Source organism: Myotis brandtii, unplaced genomic scaffold (genome assembly GCF_000412655.1).
Source record: "Myotis brandtii unplaced genomic scaffold, ASM41265v1 scaffold118, whole genome shotgun sequence".
In the NCBI taxonomy this organism is placed as follows: Eukaryota; Metazoa; Chordata; class Mammalia; order Chiroptera; family Vespertilionidae; genus Myotis; species Myotis brandtii.
The window spans coordinates 1,636,244-1,654,228 of NW_005354090.1; the positions used below are offsets into that span (position 1 = coordinate 1,636,244).

At 36.8% G+C, this 17,985-nt stretch overlaps 1 protein-coding gene across 12 annotated transcripts in view; it reads right to left on the bottom strand.

Moving 5' to 3' along the window:
- The window catches only part of VPS8 (vacuolar protein sorting 8 homolog (S. cerevisiae)), a 246,001-nt gene that overhangs the window by 120,218 nt on the left and 107,798 nt on the right, over window positions 1-17,985 (bottom strand). For all 12 annotated transcript variants that reach the window (XR_001359954.1, XM_005858444.2, XM_014530618.1 and 9 more), the window contains 6 exons: window positions 14,965-15,187; window positions 11,698-11,787; window positions 8,516-8,567; window positions 4,745-4,787; window positions 3,212-3,284; window positions 2,805-2,924 (listed from right to left, as the gene is read on the bottom strand). Coding sequence is in view for 11 of the 12 variants with exons in the window: in XM_005858444.2 (XP_005858506.1) it covers window positions 2,805-2,924; window positions 3,212-3,284; window positions 4,745-4,787; window positions 8,516-8,567; window positions 11,698-11,787; window positions 14,965-15,187 (601 nt within the window). In the remaining variant the exon portion in view is untranslated. The remainder of the gene's footprint in view (window positions 1-2,804; window positions 2,925-3,211; window positions 3,285-4,744; window positions 4,788-8,515; window positions 8,568-11,697; window positions 11,788-14,964; window positions 15,188-17,985) is intronic.

The window sequence follows — 17,985 nt, forward strand, 5'->3', positions numbered from 1 at the left end:
AAATATCTTCCAAATCCTTTCATGTCTTACTGTCCTCACTGTCACTGCCTGAATTCAAGCCACCATTATCTTCTTTCTTTATTACTATAAAAATTTTCTAACAGATCTTCTTGCCTCCAATCTTATCTTATTTCAGCCCATTTTTCATACAATGGACAAAGGGAATTTCTCTAAACTACAAATCATGATATTCCTCTACCTAAAAGGCTTCAGTGGCTATCAACTGCTCTGTACAAAGTCCAAACTTCTTACCATGGATTACAATACTGTCTCTATCCACCTCTCTGGATTGGTCTCTCTCTGAAGACTTCCTTACACTCAAAGATGCAGCCATATTCATTTTTTTTTTCACTTCTTTGAAACATATTGTTCTCTCTTGTTTCCAGGCCTTTTCATATATTCTATCCTTCTGCCAACAATATTTCCCCTAACCTTAATCGGACTAGCTTCATCCTTTGAGACTCAACATGGACATTATTTTACCCAAGAAACTCCCTAAACCTCCATTAGATTTCCCTCCTAAGTGTTTCCACAGCATCTTCTCCAGTGGCATGTATTACACTGTGCTATAATTACTTATATACAAGTCTGGATCCCCTTCCTCCACAGGGCATGGTTTATATCCTGTCAGTCAAGGGTGTACCCCTAGATAGTATAGTATATGTGATACACTAGGCACTCAAATATTTGTCAAGCAAATGGGATTGTATTACAGCCTTACTATCAGTCCTAATATCGTAATTCAGACATCAGCATAATTCCAAATGACCTTCAGTGCTACCACAATCCCTAAAAAATAAAAATCAGGTAAAATTCTTTGCTGTTCTCTACCGCTCTTTCTGAAGCCCCTACCCCACACTTCTGTTTGTTTTTTCCTACATGCCAAACACCAAGTTCCCCCATGTTTTCTGGATGTCTAAGGTCTCCTAAACCAACTAGGTCTGCCTTCCAGTTCTAAGTTTCTTTTCCCTTTTTTCTGTGCAGTTAAAGTTACTACTTCTGAAGACAGATTTTCAAATTAAACTAATTCAAAGTAAGTATAATTGGAATGTAGATCTTCTCATGGGCATTTATTTTTTTGTATTTAAGTTTATTATATTATTCAACTTATAAAAATACTTTATATTCATTAGAGAAATTTGCCCCATCTCACAGAGGTAATTACTATTAAGATTTAGATGTATTACAATGGAATACTACACTGCTGTAAAAAAGAAGGAATTCTTTCCATTTGCAACAGCATGGATGGAACTGGAGAGCATTATGCTAAGCTAAATAAGCCAGTCAGAGAAAGATAAATATCATCACATGATCTCACTCATTTGTGGAATATAATGAACAACATAAACTGATGAACAAAAATAGAACCAGAGACATAGAAGCATCAAGCAGACTGTCCAACCTATGAGGGAAGGCGTGGGATAAGGGGGTAAGAGATCAACCAAAGGACTTGTATGCATGCAGCCAGGGAGAGGTCAATGGGGGAAAAAGGAGACTTATGTAATACTTTAATCAATAAAGAATTTAAATTAAAAACAAAGATTTAGATGTATTATATTTCCAAATATTGTACATATACAATATTTTTGTCTTCCTCCCTATCTTTCTTCAAATATTGTGCACATGCAATATTTAGGTTTTATACATTTGCGAGCCTGATGCTTCACTAAACATTATAATATAAGCACTGTCTGTGTTATCAAAGGCTTTTAAAAAACAACTTATAATACTATTTTGGGGGAAGATATATGTTTTATATAATAACTGGGGTCCCTCGGCCTGGCCTGCCGGGATCGGGCTGAAACTGGCTGACATCTCCTGAGGGGTCCCAGATTGTGAGAGGGCGGTTCTCGGGTGACGCACCCCAGAATTGGGCTCCCTCCTCTCTTGTTCTGGGTGCGTCAACCGAGAACCAGCTGCCAAGTCACCGCAGCTCAGCAGTTCCTGCATTGAGCGTCTGCCCCCTGGTGGTCAGTGCGCGTCATAGCTATCGGTTGGAGTGTCTGCCCCCTTGGTGATCATTACCCATCATAGCTGCCTGCTAGCAGGTCGGCCAATCGGCTGGTTGCTTAGGCTTTCATATATATAGATTCTGCTGGGGGCATTTTCACAGAAACCTGGTTCACCCAAATCCATGTTTAATTAAACATGTATAAGGATTTTTTTTTTCAGCAGGAAATATCTGTGTTCTATTTCTTTCTTTTTTTTTTTAAAATATATTTTATTGATTTTTTTACAGAGAGGAAGGGAGAGGGATAGAGAGTCAGAAACATCAATGAGAGAGAAACATCGATCAGCTGCCTCCTGCACACCTCCTACTGGGAATGTGCCCACAACCAAGGTACATGCCCTTGACTGGAATCGAACCTGGGACCTTTCAGTCCACAGGCCAATGCTCCCTCCACTGAGTCAAACCGGTTAGGGCTCCGTGTTCTATTTCAACTATCATCACCACCACATGTCCTTTAGATCCTTCTTCCATGTTTAGTATACAACTAATATAACTTATGAAATAAAAAATGTACCACATTTAACCCTGCTTTTTTCAACTTTTTGATAAGAATGTGTTAAAAATAGGAGAGAGAGAAGGCAGAAGAGGAAGGGGAAAGGAAGGAAAGAAGAGGGAGAAGAAAGGAAGGGAGATAAAGAATTAGAAATATTGGATGACATAACAAAATTTAACACCTGAAACCTTGACTTACTGCCAGGGCATAAAAATAGTACCTGCATAAGGATTATTATCTGTCTTTCTTTCTATTTTAAAAACCTGGCTTTTAAAACACCTTAAAATCATATTATCTTACCAGTGCCAATACATTTAGAAATTCTCTTGTGTCAAAATGAAGCAAAGTCCGAACATAGGGATAGATTTCTTCCTCAGGGGAAGCTTCTGCTGAATGCAGGCGAATTAGAAATTCAAAAACCTGCCAAGTTGGAGGGAAAAAAGTTGATTATTTTCTCACCTTGCAAAGTATCTTGCTGAAGCATTGATTCCCATTTGGATAAACTGAAGGCAGGTTGAATTTACTCTAAAGTGCCACTATGTTATAACTTCTATAGCTATAATTATTGGTTTCAGTAATAGTGAGTAGGCTCTCCTATTACAGCTAATAGATTGCTCCTGCCCCAGGTGTAACACTCAATTCAATTGTCTTTAGTGCACCTTAACAAGAGGCATAGGTGATAAAAATGCTGTGAAAATAGCACCAACCTGGTTTTTAACCAAAGGAACAAGATCTTCAGGGATGTCACCAAGGGGATAGGCACGACCTGCTAGACAACAGCTAGAAGAAAAGAACGAGAACAGATGTGGTGACTTGTAATGGGCTAACTTCCAGGTAACATTGTTTCTCAAAACCAAGATACTAGTTTGATTTTAAGTAGGCTCAGCTTTTGTCAGTTAGGTCTAGTTCAAACCCAGGTCTAGTTCAAACCCAGATCAAGATGGTAGCCAGTTCAGAAAATGTGGGGGACAGGGCAGGTGGTGAAGTAACACATCTGTGACTAAATCACATTTCTTCTTATTTTCCTAAGAAAAACCCAAGCTTCACTAAAGAGGTGAGAAGGAAAAGAGACTGTCTAAAAGTCACATACTAAGCATCTACAAAAAAACCTAATGGTGCCATTAAACTATGATTTCCCTGTTAGAAGCCTGATTTTCTCAGAGGCGTTTAAACCAGTGGCTCTAAGAATGGTGATTAAAGATGGGGAATGAGCTAGGCTAAGACATGTCTGGAAAATGTCTACAATTAGACAAGCCTTCAGGGAGAGTTAGAATCTCATGAGAAATTAAGTATACAGTTTTACCTCCAAATCAGACTTCCCTATGGCTAATGACTTGGCTTGTAGGCTGAAATACAAAATGTCTTCGAATATGCCCTCATTTTTTTCTGGATTGTTTTTTGGTATGTGTGGGGGTTTGAGGGAGGAGTGTGAATTTTAAACCTCTTTAAACTAGTCATCAACTTTGAGTGTTAGATTAGAGACAGCTGGATACCAGCATATTCTAAGAAATTTAAAGTATGAAAAAGGTCTCAAATTTAACTCTGACAGTGGATAGGAGCTACAGTGATGCTCTGGCAGGTTCTGCACCTCCCTGCCTGCCTGCCACCTGGCAGCAAGTTATCCACCTAAAAATTCCATCAGGACACAATTCTGAGCCTACACAGTCTATTGCAAAGAACTCTATTCCAGCAGCAGTTTTACCTCTGTCACTAACTTTTTCATGATTTAAATCTCTTGCCCTGACATATAATATATAGACAATACATATCCCAGAAGGTGTAGGTAGTAAAAGTAAAGTACTCTACATCATGGTTTCTTAACCTCAACCCTAGACAATATATATCCCAGAAAGGTGTAGGTAGTAAAAGTACTCTACATCATGGTTTCTTAACCTCAACCCTATTGATATTTTGAGAGAGATAATTTTTTGTTGTGGGGACTACCCTATACATTGTAGAATATTTAGGAGCTTCCCTGGCTTCTACCCACTAAATGCCAGTAGCATCTCTCCCCCAGTCTCAGTTGTGACAAACAAAAATGTCTCCAGACATTGCCAAATGACTTGCGGTGGGGCAGGGTGCATGAGGGGACAACCTCAATCACGGTTGAGAAGCAGTGCTATACATGAAAGAGCAATGAAAAATGAAAAGCACTACATAGATAAGAGATGACAGTACCTTTAAGAATATAGGGGGAAATTATAGGATCATAATAGATAAAAAAATAAAAAAAATCTTACCTAATATATACAAGAAGCTTGTTGCCCATAACAACTTGTTCATCTAAAATAGATAATTTATCATCAGCAATTCTCTCTCAAAACCTTTTCAGCAATATAATCATTATGTGGAAACAAAAAAAATAAAACCTGGCATTTAAGGTAAAGTAAGTATATCCACAAGTAACAGAAAACTGAGATAAGACCACTTTATTATTTTTAGAATTCCCATTAGAATCTTTTCACAGACACAAAATCAATGAGTCATTCAAGGATGCATATAGAAGAAATGGACTGAGGGTAGAGATCTATGTATTGTTGGCTTTACCAATAGCTTTGGACCAGGGGAAGGTGTAGAGCAGGCAACAAGTTGAATTATAGGTCATGACCAATTAATATTAAGGCATCTTAACATCTTCTCATTTGTAATGGGACTCTTACCACCTATGGTGCTCTAGGGCTGAGAAGGCCACGGCTCACAAATGTTTGAGATACTGACTAAATGATCTTTAGGACCCTTTGTATTCTAAGTTAGGTCTAAAGTGTAAGAGTCTGTCATCTGGTAATATACACCTATTTCTTGATTAAAAGAAATTGGAAATATAATTAGACCAAGTTTTACGCCAAGGAGTCATGGGCAACAGAATAGAGTAGGAGCACCAACACTGAGTGAAGTGATCAGTAACTCTTGTGGTGTGCAGATTATAGGAATTTGTGGTTGGTAATAAATGACGAGCTGAAGTTTCTATTTTTGATATATGAATACTAGACAGAATACAAGTGTATATCTCTTCTTTAATCAGTAATCCTTTATAAATACTCCAAATCTATGTTAAGTGCAAATAAACTTGAATTGCTCAAAATTAAATGAATTATTTTATCCTGCTTCAATTCAAATTTAATTTAACTTAAATTAATAAACTTTATTTTTAGAGAAGTTTTAATTGGGTTTACAGCAAAATAGAGAGGAAGGTATAGAGATTCCCATATACCCCTATCCATATCCCCATACCACACAATCACCCCCACTATCAACATCCCACACCAGAGTGCTATGTTTCTTATAATCAATGAACCTACATTGACGCATCATTATCATCTAAAGTCCATATTTTACAGAAAGGTTCACTCTTGTGGTGCACATTCTTTGGCTTTGACAAATATATAATGACATGTATCCACCAATATAGTGTCAGACAGAATAGTTTCACTGCCCTAAAAATCCCAAGGTCTACCTACTCATCTCTCCCTCCCTCCCCACTAACCTTTAGCAAACACTGATCCTTTTACTGTCTCCATAATTTTGCCTTTCCACAATGTCACATAACTGGAATCATATAGTAGGTAACCTTTTCAGATTGGCTTCTTTCACTTAGTAATATGCATATGTTTCCTCCATGTTTTTTCATGGCTTGATAGCTCATTTCTTTTTAGTACTGAATAATATTCCATTGTCTGGATATACCACAGTTTATTCATCCATTCATCTATTAAAAAACATCTTGATTGCTTGCAAATTTTGGTAATTAGGAAGAAAGCTGCTATAAACATCTGTATGCAGTTTTTGTGCAGACATAAGTTTTCTACTCCTTTGGGTAAATACCAAAGAGAGCAATTGCTAGATCATATGTAAGAATATGTTTACTTTTGTAAGAAATCACCAAAATGTTTTCCACAGTAGTGGTACCATTTTCCAAATTAAAACCAAAACAAAATAAATAAAGACTGAAATAAGAGAGGAAAGAAAAATAAAGAACATCAATAAAATCATAATTGGTTTTTAAAAAAACTTACAAAATTGACAAACCTTTAGCTAAACAGACCAAGAAAAGGAGAGAAGACTCAAATTACAAAAATCATTAATAAGAGATATCACTGCTGACCTTCCAGAAATAAATGACAAAAAATACCACATGCAGGTGCGCACATACAGTGCGATTGAAACTTCGTGGCCCATGCGCAGAAGTCGGTATTTTGTGGAAGAGCCGGTATTTTGTGGGAGAGCCACACTCAAGGGGCCAAAGAGCTGCATGTGGCTCGCAAGCCGCGGTTTGCCTTGCCACAGTTTGCCGACCACTGCCCTAGACAATATACACCAATAAATTTGATAACACACATATAATATGAACAAATTCCAAGTACACAAACTTCCAAACTGAAGCAATAGATAATCTACATAGACTTAACAAGCAGAGACTAAATTAGTAATTTTAATACTTCCCAAAAAGAATATCCCTGGTCCACATGGCTTTATTAATGAACTCTACCAAACATTGAAAGAGCGCCAATCCTTCAGAAACTCTTAAAATCACACACCAAAAAACAGGAGGGCACTTCCCAATTCATTCTATGAGGCAAGTATAACAAAATATCAAATATACTTTATACCAAGACTAGCAAAAAATATGAGAAGAAAATAAACTACAGAACAATATCCTTTATGAATATAGACATAAAAATACTCAAAAGATAACACTAGCAAACTCAATCCAGCAACGTGTAAAAAAAAGTATCATGACCAAGTGGGATTATCCCAAGAATGTAAGATTTGTTTAACACATAAAAATCAATGAATCTTATAGACCATATCAACAAAGGACAAAACCCACAAGATTACCTTAAGAGATGCAGGGAAAAACCTTTGATCAAATTCAACTCTTTCATGTTAAAGACACTCAACAAACTAGGAACAGAAGGAAACATCCTCAAGCTGATAAGGCCATCTCCAAAAAACCCACAGTCAACATCCCATTTAATGGCGAAAGACCAAATTCTTTCCCCCTTAGGTTAGGAAAAAGATAAGAATAGTCATTCTTGCTATTTCTGTCAATTAGGGAAGAAGAAAATAAATAAAAGAAGTGCATATGAGAAAGGAAGAAGTAAATCTACCTGTACAGCTGACATGATCTTATATATTTAGAAAATTCTAAAAACTCCATTAAAAATTAGAATAAATGAATTCAGCAAGAATACAGGAGATAAGATCAATATACAAAAAATCAATTTCATTTCTATACACTAGCAATGAACATTCCAAAACTGCAGTTGCCCAAGAAAATGAACACATGCCCACACAAAAATTTATTTACAAGTAGGGATCAGCGATGGGGGATAGGGCAACATACCGGATACCACATAGTGATGAAACCGTTCTATATCTTGACTTTATGTGAATATCTGGTTGTAATACGGTGCTTTAGTTTTGCAAAATGTTATCATTGGGAAAATGGTAATGAGTACACAGGATCTCTTGTCTCATTTCTTACAACTGCATGTGAATCTCTAATTTCCTTACAATAAAAAGTTTAATTAAAAACAAAATTCATCACAAATGTTGTAGCATTACTTATAATTGCTCCAAACTGGAAGCAACTCAAACGCCCATCAACTTGTAAATGAATAAACAAATGATGGTATATCCAATTCATGAAATACCATTCAGCAGTAAAAGGGAATGAAATATTCATACACGCAATAACATGGGTGAATCTCCAAACATTATGCTAAATGAAAGAAATACAACATCAAAAATAACATACTGTAGGATCTATTTACATGAAATGTGTGACAGAAAGTAAATAGGTGATTGTCTAGGTTAGACTGCTGGCAAAGGATAGAGCACAAAAGGGCAGGAGGAAACTTTTTAGTGTGAAGAAACTATACATAGTTCTCACTACAAATTTCATTATGGTGGCAGTTACATGATTATATACAATTACCAAAATTTACGCTGATATTTAAATAATAACTTAAAATACAAGAAAAAGAAAAAAAAGAAGGCTTAGAAAATACCTGTTAGTGTCTTTCCTGCATTCAGAGAAGGAGCAATGACTTTGAAAAGTTTCTGCATAAAAATGAAATAGGAAAACAATCACCATCATTTTTCAAGAAGAGTATTTTTTAAAAGATAATCACAAATCTTATGCTATTAATCATCTTTCTCTGACTGAATTAGACAGTCATATACTATTGAAATTAACTATAAAAACTTTTAATGTGGACATGAACTGTTTTAGAAGGATCACTGGGAAACAGTCATTGTCATATTCCTCACTGAAAGAAACCATTTAATAAACATCAGTTTGATGAAGGTCTTTGTTGAGATAATAATTTCTTATATAAGATATCCTTAGCTTTCTTAAAAAAACAGTAAGCAAGTGAAGGGATTAATAACCCACCAAAATGGTAATGAAGATTACTTTAAACTGAAATCATCTGAACGATCAGCAGCCACAGACAGAAACATTACCTAAATTCAAACAGAGCCTCTGAAAATACAAGATTAATGGCAAAACTAACTGGCCTTCCCGGAAGAGAGTTTTCTCTTTGGGAGAAGACTGACCCTTAGCACTGGAAAATGCAAATGCAGTTCTATATTAACACCAAAAAGCCCAATAAAACCATCCATACTTCTCCATAAAGCCCTAAATCTCTCCCCACAGAACATTTTGTTAAACTGGTATATAAACTTTTACTACTGGCTATTCAGTGAGTTACTCATCACTGTAAGCTGCCAGTACACAAGTGAATAAATCTTGTCTTTTCTCCTATTAATCTGACTATTATCAGTAAATTCACAGCTTTCCCCCACCAATGGGACCTAAGTTGATAGAGGAGGTTTTCCTCTCAATACAAGGCACTACTTTTACTCCAGAAGCAACCACAACTAGAACTAAAAACAGATTTGAGACTATAGTAGCCATCTCAAATTTGATGACTGTCCTTCATTCTACAAAATTTCAAAAGACAGGACAACTCCCTTTAATTTAGACCTTTGTAAGTACTAAAATAACTAAACTTTAAAGACTGAAAAGAGATTTTCTTATTGGCAGAGAATTATAAAAGAAATAATAAAATGCATCTAACCTCCCACTGCTAAAATCTCTAAATGACTATTTAATAACAAGTACCAAGCTCCTGGTGACAGTCATTAAACTTGAAAACTACTCTTAACACAAAAAAAGGCAACCTCAGTGTGCCATGTGAGATACACAGGTATAAATGCAAACCAGATTTTGAATAAAAAACCCACATAAAACAAAAACTTCAAAAGCAACAATAACAAAAAAACCACCAATCATTTTTTTCAACATAGAATGCATCAAATTAGAATCTGCTTTAAGGACTTATTTTGAAAGTAGGAACTGCATTAATCCTTCCTAATTGTGGTTTAGTAGTGGGACAGAGAACAGTTCTGCGGGCAGGGCGGCTCTGGACCTCACTGAGTAGGCAGCTGATGGCTCTTTCTCTGAGTGAGGAAGCAGCTGATAGGTGTTAAGAATAAAAAATACTTATCTGACACACAATCAGGGTCAAAAGCAGAGGAAGAGAGCTGTGGCTTTCATTTGTAAAACTGACCAAGAAAAGAGGTGCATCCAAAACTGAAGGAGTTATGAATGAGAGGGATACCCAGCAAGCTAAATGCATTTAAAGAAGACTGAATTATCATGGAATCACTGCTGACTTAATAATACTGAAGATAGTTTTGCATAGCCATTAAGTATGAAAAAAAGTTGACTGGATGCCTTCTGCAGATGCCTGGCTCTTCTGAGCCAGGCGATTAGTCACTGTAATAAAGCAATGGGCCAGCAGGACACATTGCATTATCCACAATTCTGTCTTCAAATATAAAGCAAATAACAAGGAGGATATGGATGTGTGTGTTTTTCTTTTTAAAATGCTCTTTAGATGCTCTTTTCTGTCGGTAAGGAGAATAAGAAATTATACTTACATAATGAATGCTACAAAATTCTGAACTTGGAAAAGCAACAAACCAGCAATTAACACATAATTACCTCTCAACATTTTCAGGACCTTCCCCAGCAGACTATATCTACAAATAATATTACTCAATAGTACATTTATTATATACAATAACAATAATATATTTCTTATACCTTTTGGAAAAGCTATTATAATATCAAAAGATTCTTCAGAAAAAAACTTGAAGTCTAACAGGCATGCATTACTTTTTATTTTCTACTAGAGGCCTGGTGACAAATTCATGCACCAGTGGGGTCCCTCAGCCTGGCCTGTGGGATCGGGCCGAAACCAGCTCTCTGACATCCCCCGAGGGGTCCCGAATTGCGAGAGAGTGCAGGCCAGGCTGAGGGACCCCACTGGTGCACGATCAGGGCCAGAGAGGGACACGGGAGGTTGGCCAGCTGGGGAAGGGACCGCAGGAGGGCTCCAGGGTATGTCCATCCCGTCTTGCTCAGTCCCTAAAGGCCGGACCCCGGCAGCAAGCTAATCTACCGGTTGGAGTATCTGCCCCCTGGTGGTCAGTGCACATCATAGCGACTGGTCGACTGTCTGCCCCCTGGTGGTCAGTGCATGTCATAGCGAGTGGTTGAGTGGCCTTAGCATATCATTAGCATATTACACTTTGATTGGTTGACCGGATGACTGAACGACCGGACACTTAGCATATTAGGCTTTTATTATATAAGATACTAGAGGTCCGGTGCATGAAATTCTTGCACTCCGGGGGGAGGGGGATGCCTCAGCCTGGCCTGTGCTCTCTCGCAGTCCAGGAGCCCTTGGGGGATGTCCAACTGATGGCTTAGGCCCGCTCCAGAGGGAGCGGGCCTAAGCCGTCAATCAGACATCCTTAGCGCTGTGGGAGCACACTGACCCCCAGTGGGCAGCTCCTGCATTGAGTGACTGCCCCCTGGTGGTCAGTGCATGTCATAGCGACCGGTTTGTTCTGCCGTTCGGTAAATTTGCATATTGGCCTTTTATTATATAGGATTATTCCTTGATATTTAAATACTTATGCAGATATAAAAAAGCAATGGAAGAAAATGTGAAATTAAAGGGTACTTAACAAATTCGCAAATGGCTATAAGCCTAATCTAAAAGAAATTTTAAAAATTATTCTATAAAAACAGAAACTATTCAAAGAAAATATAAAATAGGGAAAAAAACACTAAAAGACAATATTAAATATGTGTTCAAGATAGGAAGTATCTTACCTCCATTGGACTAATAAACTCATTCATGCCTCTGTTGTAAACATAGATCATGGCATCATATAGATGATTTTCCCAACACATGAGAACTACCTGTAAAAAGGAAAAGTTGCTTGGTCGATACAATTGAATAAGTCTAACAAATTATGACCCTTAAACCTCTAAGAATGGAGAAGATCTTGAATTCTCCTCCCTAATTTTTCTAATTCCTTCTCTGCAAAAAAATTGAAACTGAAGTACTCAAACACAGGCCCTGATAAGAGCTGTTGTAGGTTCAATACTACTATTAATAGTATAAGAACTCTTTCTAAACATCTTCCAATACCTAATTTTATTTTGTCTCTATTCTCACCTTTTCCATATTCATTTTAGCTTTGGTCAATAGGTCTACAAATATTTGCTGAACAACTATAAGCAGGTCCTCTTCTAGGCACTGGGGATAAAGTGATGGACCTAGTCCCCACCCCTACAGATCTTCCAATCATCTTAGACACTAACTAAAAGAAGGGAGGGGCACCAAATGGTATGTGAGCTATGACTTAGGGAAGATACTCAAGTAGACAAATAATTCATATCACAATTATACAACTGTGATAAGTACAATAAAGGAACCTGGTTTGGTCTGGAGTATTCAGGAAGTCATCCCTAAAGGAGCAACATTTAAGGTAGGACAAAAAGGATGCATGTATGTGAGCCAAAGGCACAGGTGGAAACTGGGAACTCTGCAGGCAGAAATAGTAAGGAATTTGAAATGTTTAAGAATGGAGAGAAATCAATTTGAGAAAATATTTAGGAAGAGGAATAAAGATGACTGAAGTATAGAGTACTCTGTATTTTGTTCCTATGAGAGTCGTACTATCCTACTGAGTGATGAGGAGAGGGCTGGAGTAGAAGAGTAGAGGTCGGCAAAAGAGAATGAATGATAAGGGGTAGCAGAGAGGTAAGAGTAAAAATCAAAGTGAGGTGTAATGGGAGAGCCTTTCTAGACAAAGGCAGGTTCTTTTCCCTGACTACCCTCCTCTCAGCCAGTACCATGATCTTTACTGATGACTAGCACATTTACAGCTTCAGTCCTAATCCAACCTCTGAACCATATATCTCATCACTTACTGCTATTTTCACCTGAATATCTAGTAGCTATCTCAAAATAAAATGGCAAAACAGAATTCCTGATTTTTGTCTCCCAACCCTAGACCTACACCAATCTTCCAAACTTCTTAAATAAATCACTACTGTTTCTCAAGCCAAAAAACTAGACATCATCCTTAAATTTCCCCCTCCCCCAACCACCGCCACCCAGTTCATCAGCAAAACAGTTGTACCTCCAAAACATCCAAAACCAGGCCCTCTCTCTCCATCTCACTGCTACCATCTTTGGCCAGGACCACCTCCTGGACCAGCTCCTAACTAGTCTCCTTGCTTCTTCTGTCCTTAGCCCTTACCCCTTCTTCTGTTACTCCTAAAGCAAACCAGAGAATCTTGCTTAAAACTTTTACCTTGCCCTGAAAGGTCTACCTCTCTCTCTTTCAAAGAGTCTCCAACTCTGTTTGCCTTTTATCTGTTACTTTAACCCCCAAGGCACACATAAAAATATTTTTTTCATTAGCTGTTGCTTTTACCTATTGCAATCTTCTTCTCCAAGATCTTTACATTAGTGATTCCTTCTTGTCCTTCGGAACCACTCAAGGTTGCTTCCTCAGAAAGTCTTTCTATAATTAGCCAATCTAAAGTAGACTATTCTCTCCCTACAAGATTGCCTGTTTGACTTTTAATATAACACTTGATTTTGGATATTTCTAATTTGTTTACTTATCTGCTAATTGTCTAACTTTTTGCTAAAATGTAAGCCTTAACAGAGGGCAAGCCTTGTCCACTAGGGTCCATAAAACATCCTTAGAATCTCTCATTCAATACATGCTCCTTGAATTAATGAACAAAATGCTGTTCATCTGAAAGAGTAAATAAAACATGAAAAATATCAGTTGATATGGTGGACATGGAAGTCATTGCTAACTGTGGTGAAAGCAAAGTTGAAGAGTTATTAGAATATAAAAAATGGAAATAGCAATTTAGACAATGCTTTCAAGAAATCAGTGACTGGGAAGAATGAGATGGGGTAACCTCAGGGAAGAAGGAAAGCAGGACTGATATGGAGAAAAAGGAAACTGAAGGAGAAATTTTTTGATTGTTTTAACGTGAAAAAGATTAGAATTTATTTACATAGTATTGGGGGAAAGCTTAAATGTTAGAAAGAGAAATTTCTCCTATATTGTGATAGGTAAATAAAGCTAGGCTGATAACATGCTCTCAAACCACCAGACCAATTATCAGACTGTAAATACTATGCCAAATTACCCATATAATACAAAGGCATATATAACGGAGGATCTGGTTTTACTTTACTCTTTACTCACAGCCATTCATAAAGAGCTTCCAGGAAGGAAACAATAACCATTTCTCTAAACCCTTCATTTCTATGTAATTTTGCACATTAAAAGAAAACTTTTGGCCTATCTAAGATCTTTGTAAGTTACCCTTATTTTAGTTTAACAGGGCTTAGTGGCTTAGCAACTTTGTGCCTTTGCAGGAGCAGCATGTTCATTATTAGGACTAATGTGGAAATAAAGAGGTAAATTGTGAAACATCTTAGGCCAGAATACATACTGCTCCTCAATTAAGGGCTGAAAACTTGTTATAGAAACCTCAGATATACTGGAAACATATTATCAAACAACAAGATAGCAGATCATTCTGAGATGTCCTGTACTTTGCTTCTTATACTATTTCAAAACTCAATGCATGATAATTATCAACTCTGGACTTAGAAACTATCTTTTATTTTTAAAAAATAGCACCATACTCTTAAAGTAAAAATATTTTATTATTCATGTGAAAGTACTCAGTTGAAATACACTTGCAGGATGAAAACTGTAGTCGTTAACAAACAGATAAAGAAGGACCAGTCAATAAAGAACAGTCCTAAGAAACATATTGACAAATAGAAGTTTATAAGACATCATAGCAAGAATGCTCAGTAAGTAACCGGGGTTGACAGATGGCAGAGTGAGGTCCAATCAGTCAGGTAAACACAGGGTTGGGCAAAAGTAGGTTTATAGTTATTTGTATGGAAAATAATACAATGATTAATAAAGAATAGTACAAGAATAAACTATTTCGCATATAACTATAAACCTACATTTGCCCCACCCTGTATAATCAATAAAGGAATGATGTTTAATCTATAAGTTAGTAGACTGTCTATAAACTCACCTGCTGAATATCTAAGCTGGTGATATCCATATGTACAATGAGAGCTTCCACATTTTCCATTAACTTTTTATCTTGGAAATGAATAAGCAAGTCTTTCATTACCTGGGGTGTGATCCCCACCAATTTATCACTTAAAATATATGGCTCAAGGCACTCCAAAAACACTCCTTTGGCCACTGAATTCTCACTTAATTTGTCATACATCTGGCTAAATAAAAGATCTCTATAACAGAAAGAAAAAGACATACAAACTTTTAGGAACATTCCAAACATCCATTAAATCCAATCTGCTAAATATAGCCTCTTTTTTCTATTTCAACTTACAAAAGTTTATTAAAAACAGTAACAATATTTGCATGGGTCTTTATATTATGAAAATCTTAATATATGTATACACACACACACACACACGCACACACACACGTGTGTGTGTGTGTGCGTGTGTGTACATATATATAATCTTAATTCTCCCACTACTTCTTTTACAAATAAGAAAAGGTGAGTAAGTTACATTATTTGCTGAAAGGCACATAGCTGACAAGTGATAGAGTCAGAATGGGAACTCAGCTTTCCCGCCTAAATCCTGTCTGAGTCTATTATGGCACAATGCTTCGGAAAGACAACAACACATGGGAGCAGATAGTGTAGTGAACATGATGAAATAGGATAAAGTCAAAAAGGACTATTCACAAGTTATCTCTTTCTCTTCTATGGTATCTAAATATTCCTAGCTGATCTTCAGAGGCAACTTGCTTCTTTATCTAGTTCTTAACATTGGCTTCCCAAAGGAGTTAGGCAGTGATGATAGTAGAAGTAGAAAATGTACAATACTTTAAAAATATGTCTGGAAATAATTTTATTGCAGAAACAAGTTTTCGAAATTAATCTAAATGCCACTATACTCAGTAATTATATTTCATCCACTCATTCATATTTCTTCTGCAAATAGTCCATTAATACTTTTAGTTATTCCCTTCATAGGTATAATTCTAAATTCTATTTTCTTTTTTTAAAAATTGTTTTCATATAACATTATATAAGCATTATTCTAAGTTGCTACCTACTTTTAAAATGACCATCCTAACTCACAATGGTTCAATGTGCTAAAACAGCAGAATTTCCTTAACTATCCCTGTATTGATGGCTTTATCACTTATTTCCAGTATTTTAATATTATGAGAGATGCCACAATGAACATCTACATATATATAGACTTTACCATCTGAGGAGCTTAATGCCCTAGTCATACTACTTTTAGAATTCTATCTCTAGTTAAAAGATATGAAAAAAAATTGTGTGGCACTTGAAATGTATTACTAAATTATCTTCAAAAAGCACCACAGTACCAATTTACACTGCTACCAGCAATGTATAATAATACCAGTTTCACCAGACAACTGTTCCCCCCCGCCCCAGATAATTTAATAAGTGTAAATTGAACATCACTGTTTTCAACTCTCTGATGAATGACAAAATTAAATGCTTTCCAAGTTTTCATTTATGCATTGTATTGCCTTGAATCATTCACTAATTCATTCATTCCTTTTTTAAAAAAATTATTTTATTGATTTTATAGAGGAAAGGAGGGAGAGATAGAAACATCAATGATGACAGAGACTCATTGGCTGCCTCCTGCAAGTCCCACACTGGGGATTGAGCCTGCAACCTGGGCATGTGCCCTGACCACAATTGAACCACATGACTTCCCAGGTCACAGGTTGACACTCAACCACTGAGCCACACTGGGCTCATGCCCTTTTTTTTTTTTTAATACAAAAACTATGTTAGTCCTATATACCTGTCAGTATTCTTTATTTTTTTACTAAATGTATAATCTCTTTAGATGTGTATCATGTCAATTGTGAAAAGTGCAAATGGTTCATCCACAGGTGAGGACTCTCATGACAAGTTCCACAAAAAGGTCAGGACAGATTTTGAACAGAGTGGGATAGGGTCTTGTCCCTTTTAAAGTCCTAGAAGGGGCAGACAATAAACAGACTGGCTGCAACTCATCAGAACCACAGCCACTTTTCAATAAACAGTATTTGCAATATCCGGGGGTGGGGGAGAGGAAGAAGCGGGGTCCATATCCTTTTTATTTCATATCCACAAATGTAATTTCTGCATCATTTCCCCCTTTGCTTCATATTTATCAGAGTATTTTTCATGTTAGTTTCATTTTAATCAATAATCCATCACATGTTTGTGATTACAAATTACTAGCCAAGTAAAAGAAACTGAAATTAATGAAGCTTTACTGTAAGAAACATCAAGTGAAAGTAACTCTAATGAATTTAAAGAAAATGTCAGATTTGCCAGTGCTTGCACTCTGCAACGTGTTGTTAAAAACAACATGCTAGGGAAGATAATTATATATTTTAGTTCAGCACAAAAGCCCTGGGGAGGAGAATTAAAGAGCTAAAAATTCAGTAAACAGAGCCTAAAAGTTGACAAACAAGGCATTTCTGCAACACACAGCAGCATGCAATGCTGTAAGATTAATGGCAAAACTCTAAGTTTCTTTCTTAACCAGTCAGAGGCTATAATAAAGAGGTAAGAAAACTAAAATTCAGCAATTCCTAACTACATTTCTAGCTTAAAATAAAAACAAAACAAAATTCTAAGACATGTTCTCATCACTCTGGGAAGGAGGGAGAAAGAAGTACATACAAAATGAGTTTTTAGCTCTTGTCTTTCTGTCTATATTTGGCATTATAGTCCTGGTGCCAACTCTCTGTACAGGAAGGGCTAACTTCAAAACTGCTGTTTATCACTTCTAGCTTAGCCTCCCTAAAGCCAGTATAACAGAACATCCATTCTGAATAATCTATATATATCTATATATATAAAAGCCTAAGCGACCATTGCAACCGAACGGACGACCAAACAGGCTGCGTAAGGCGACCAGGTCGGCAAGGGGGTTAGTGGCAAACGACCGAGCAGCAGGCCTGTGGGATGACCAGGCTGGCAGGGGGGTTAGTGAGGGGTGACCAAACGACCGAGCAGCAGGCTGCGTGGGGC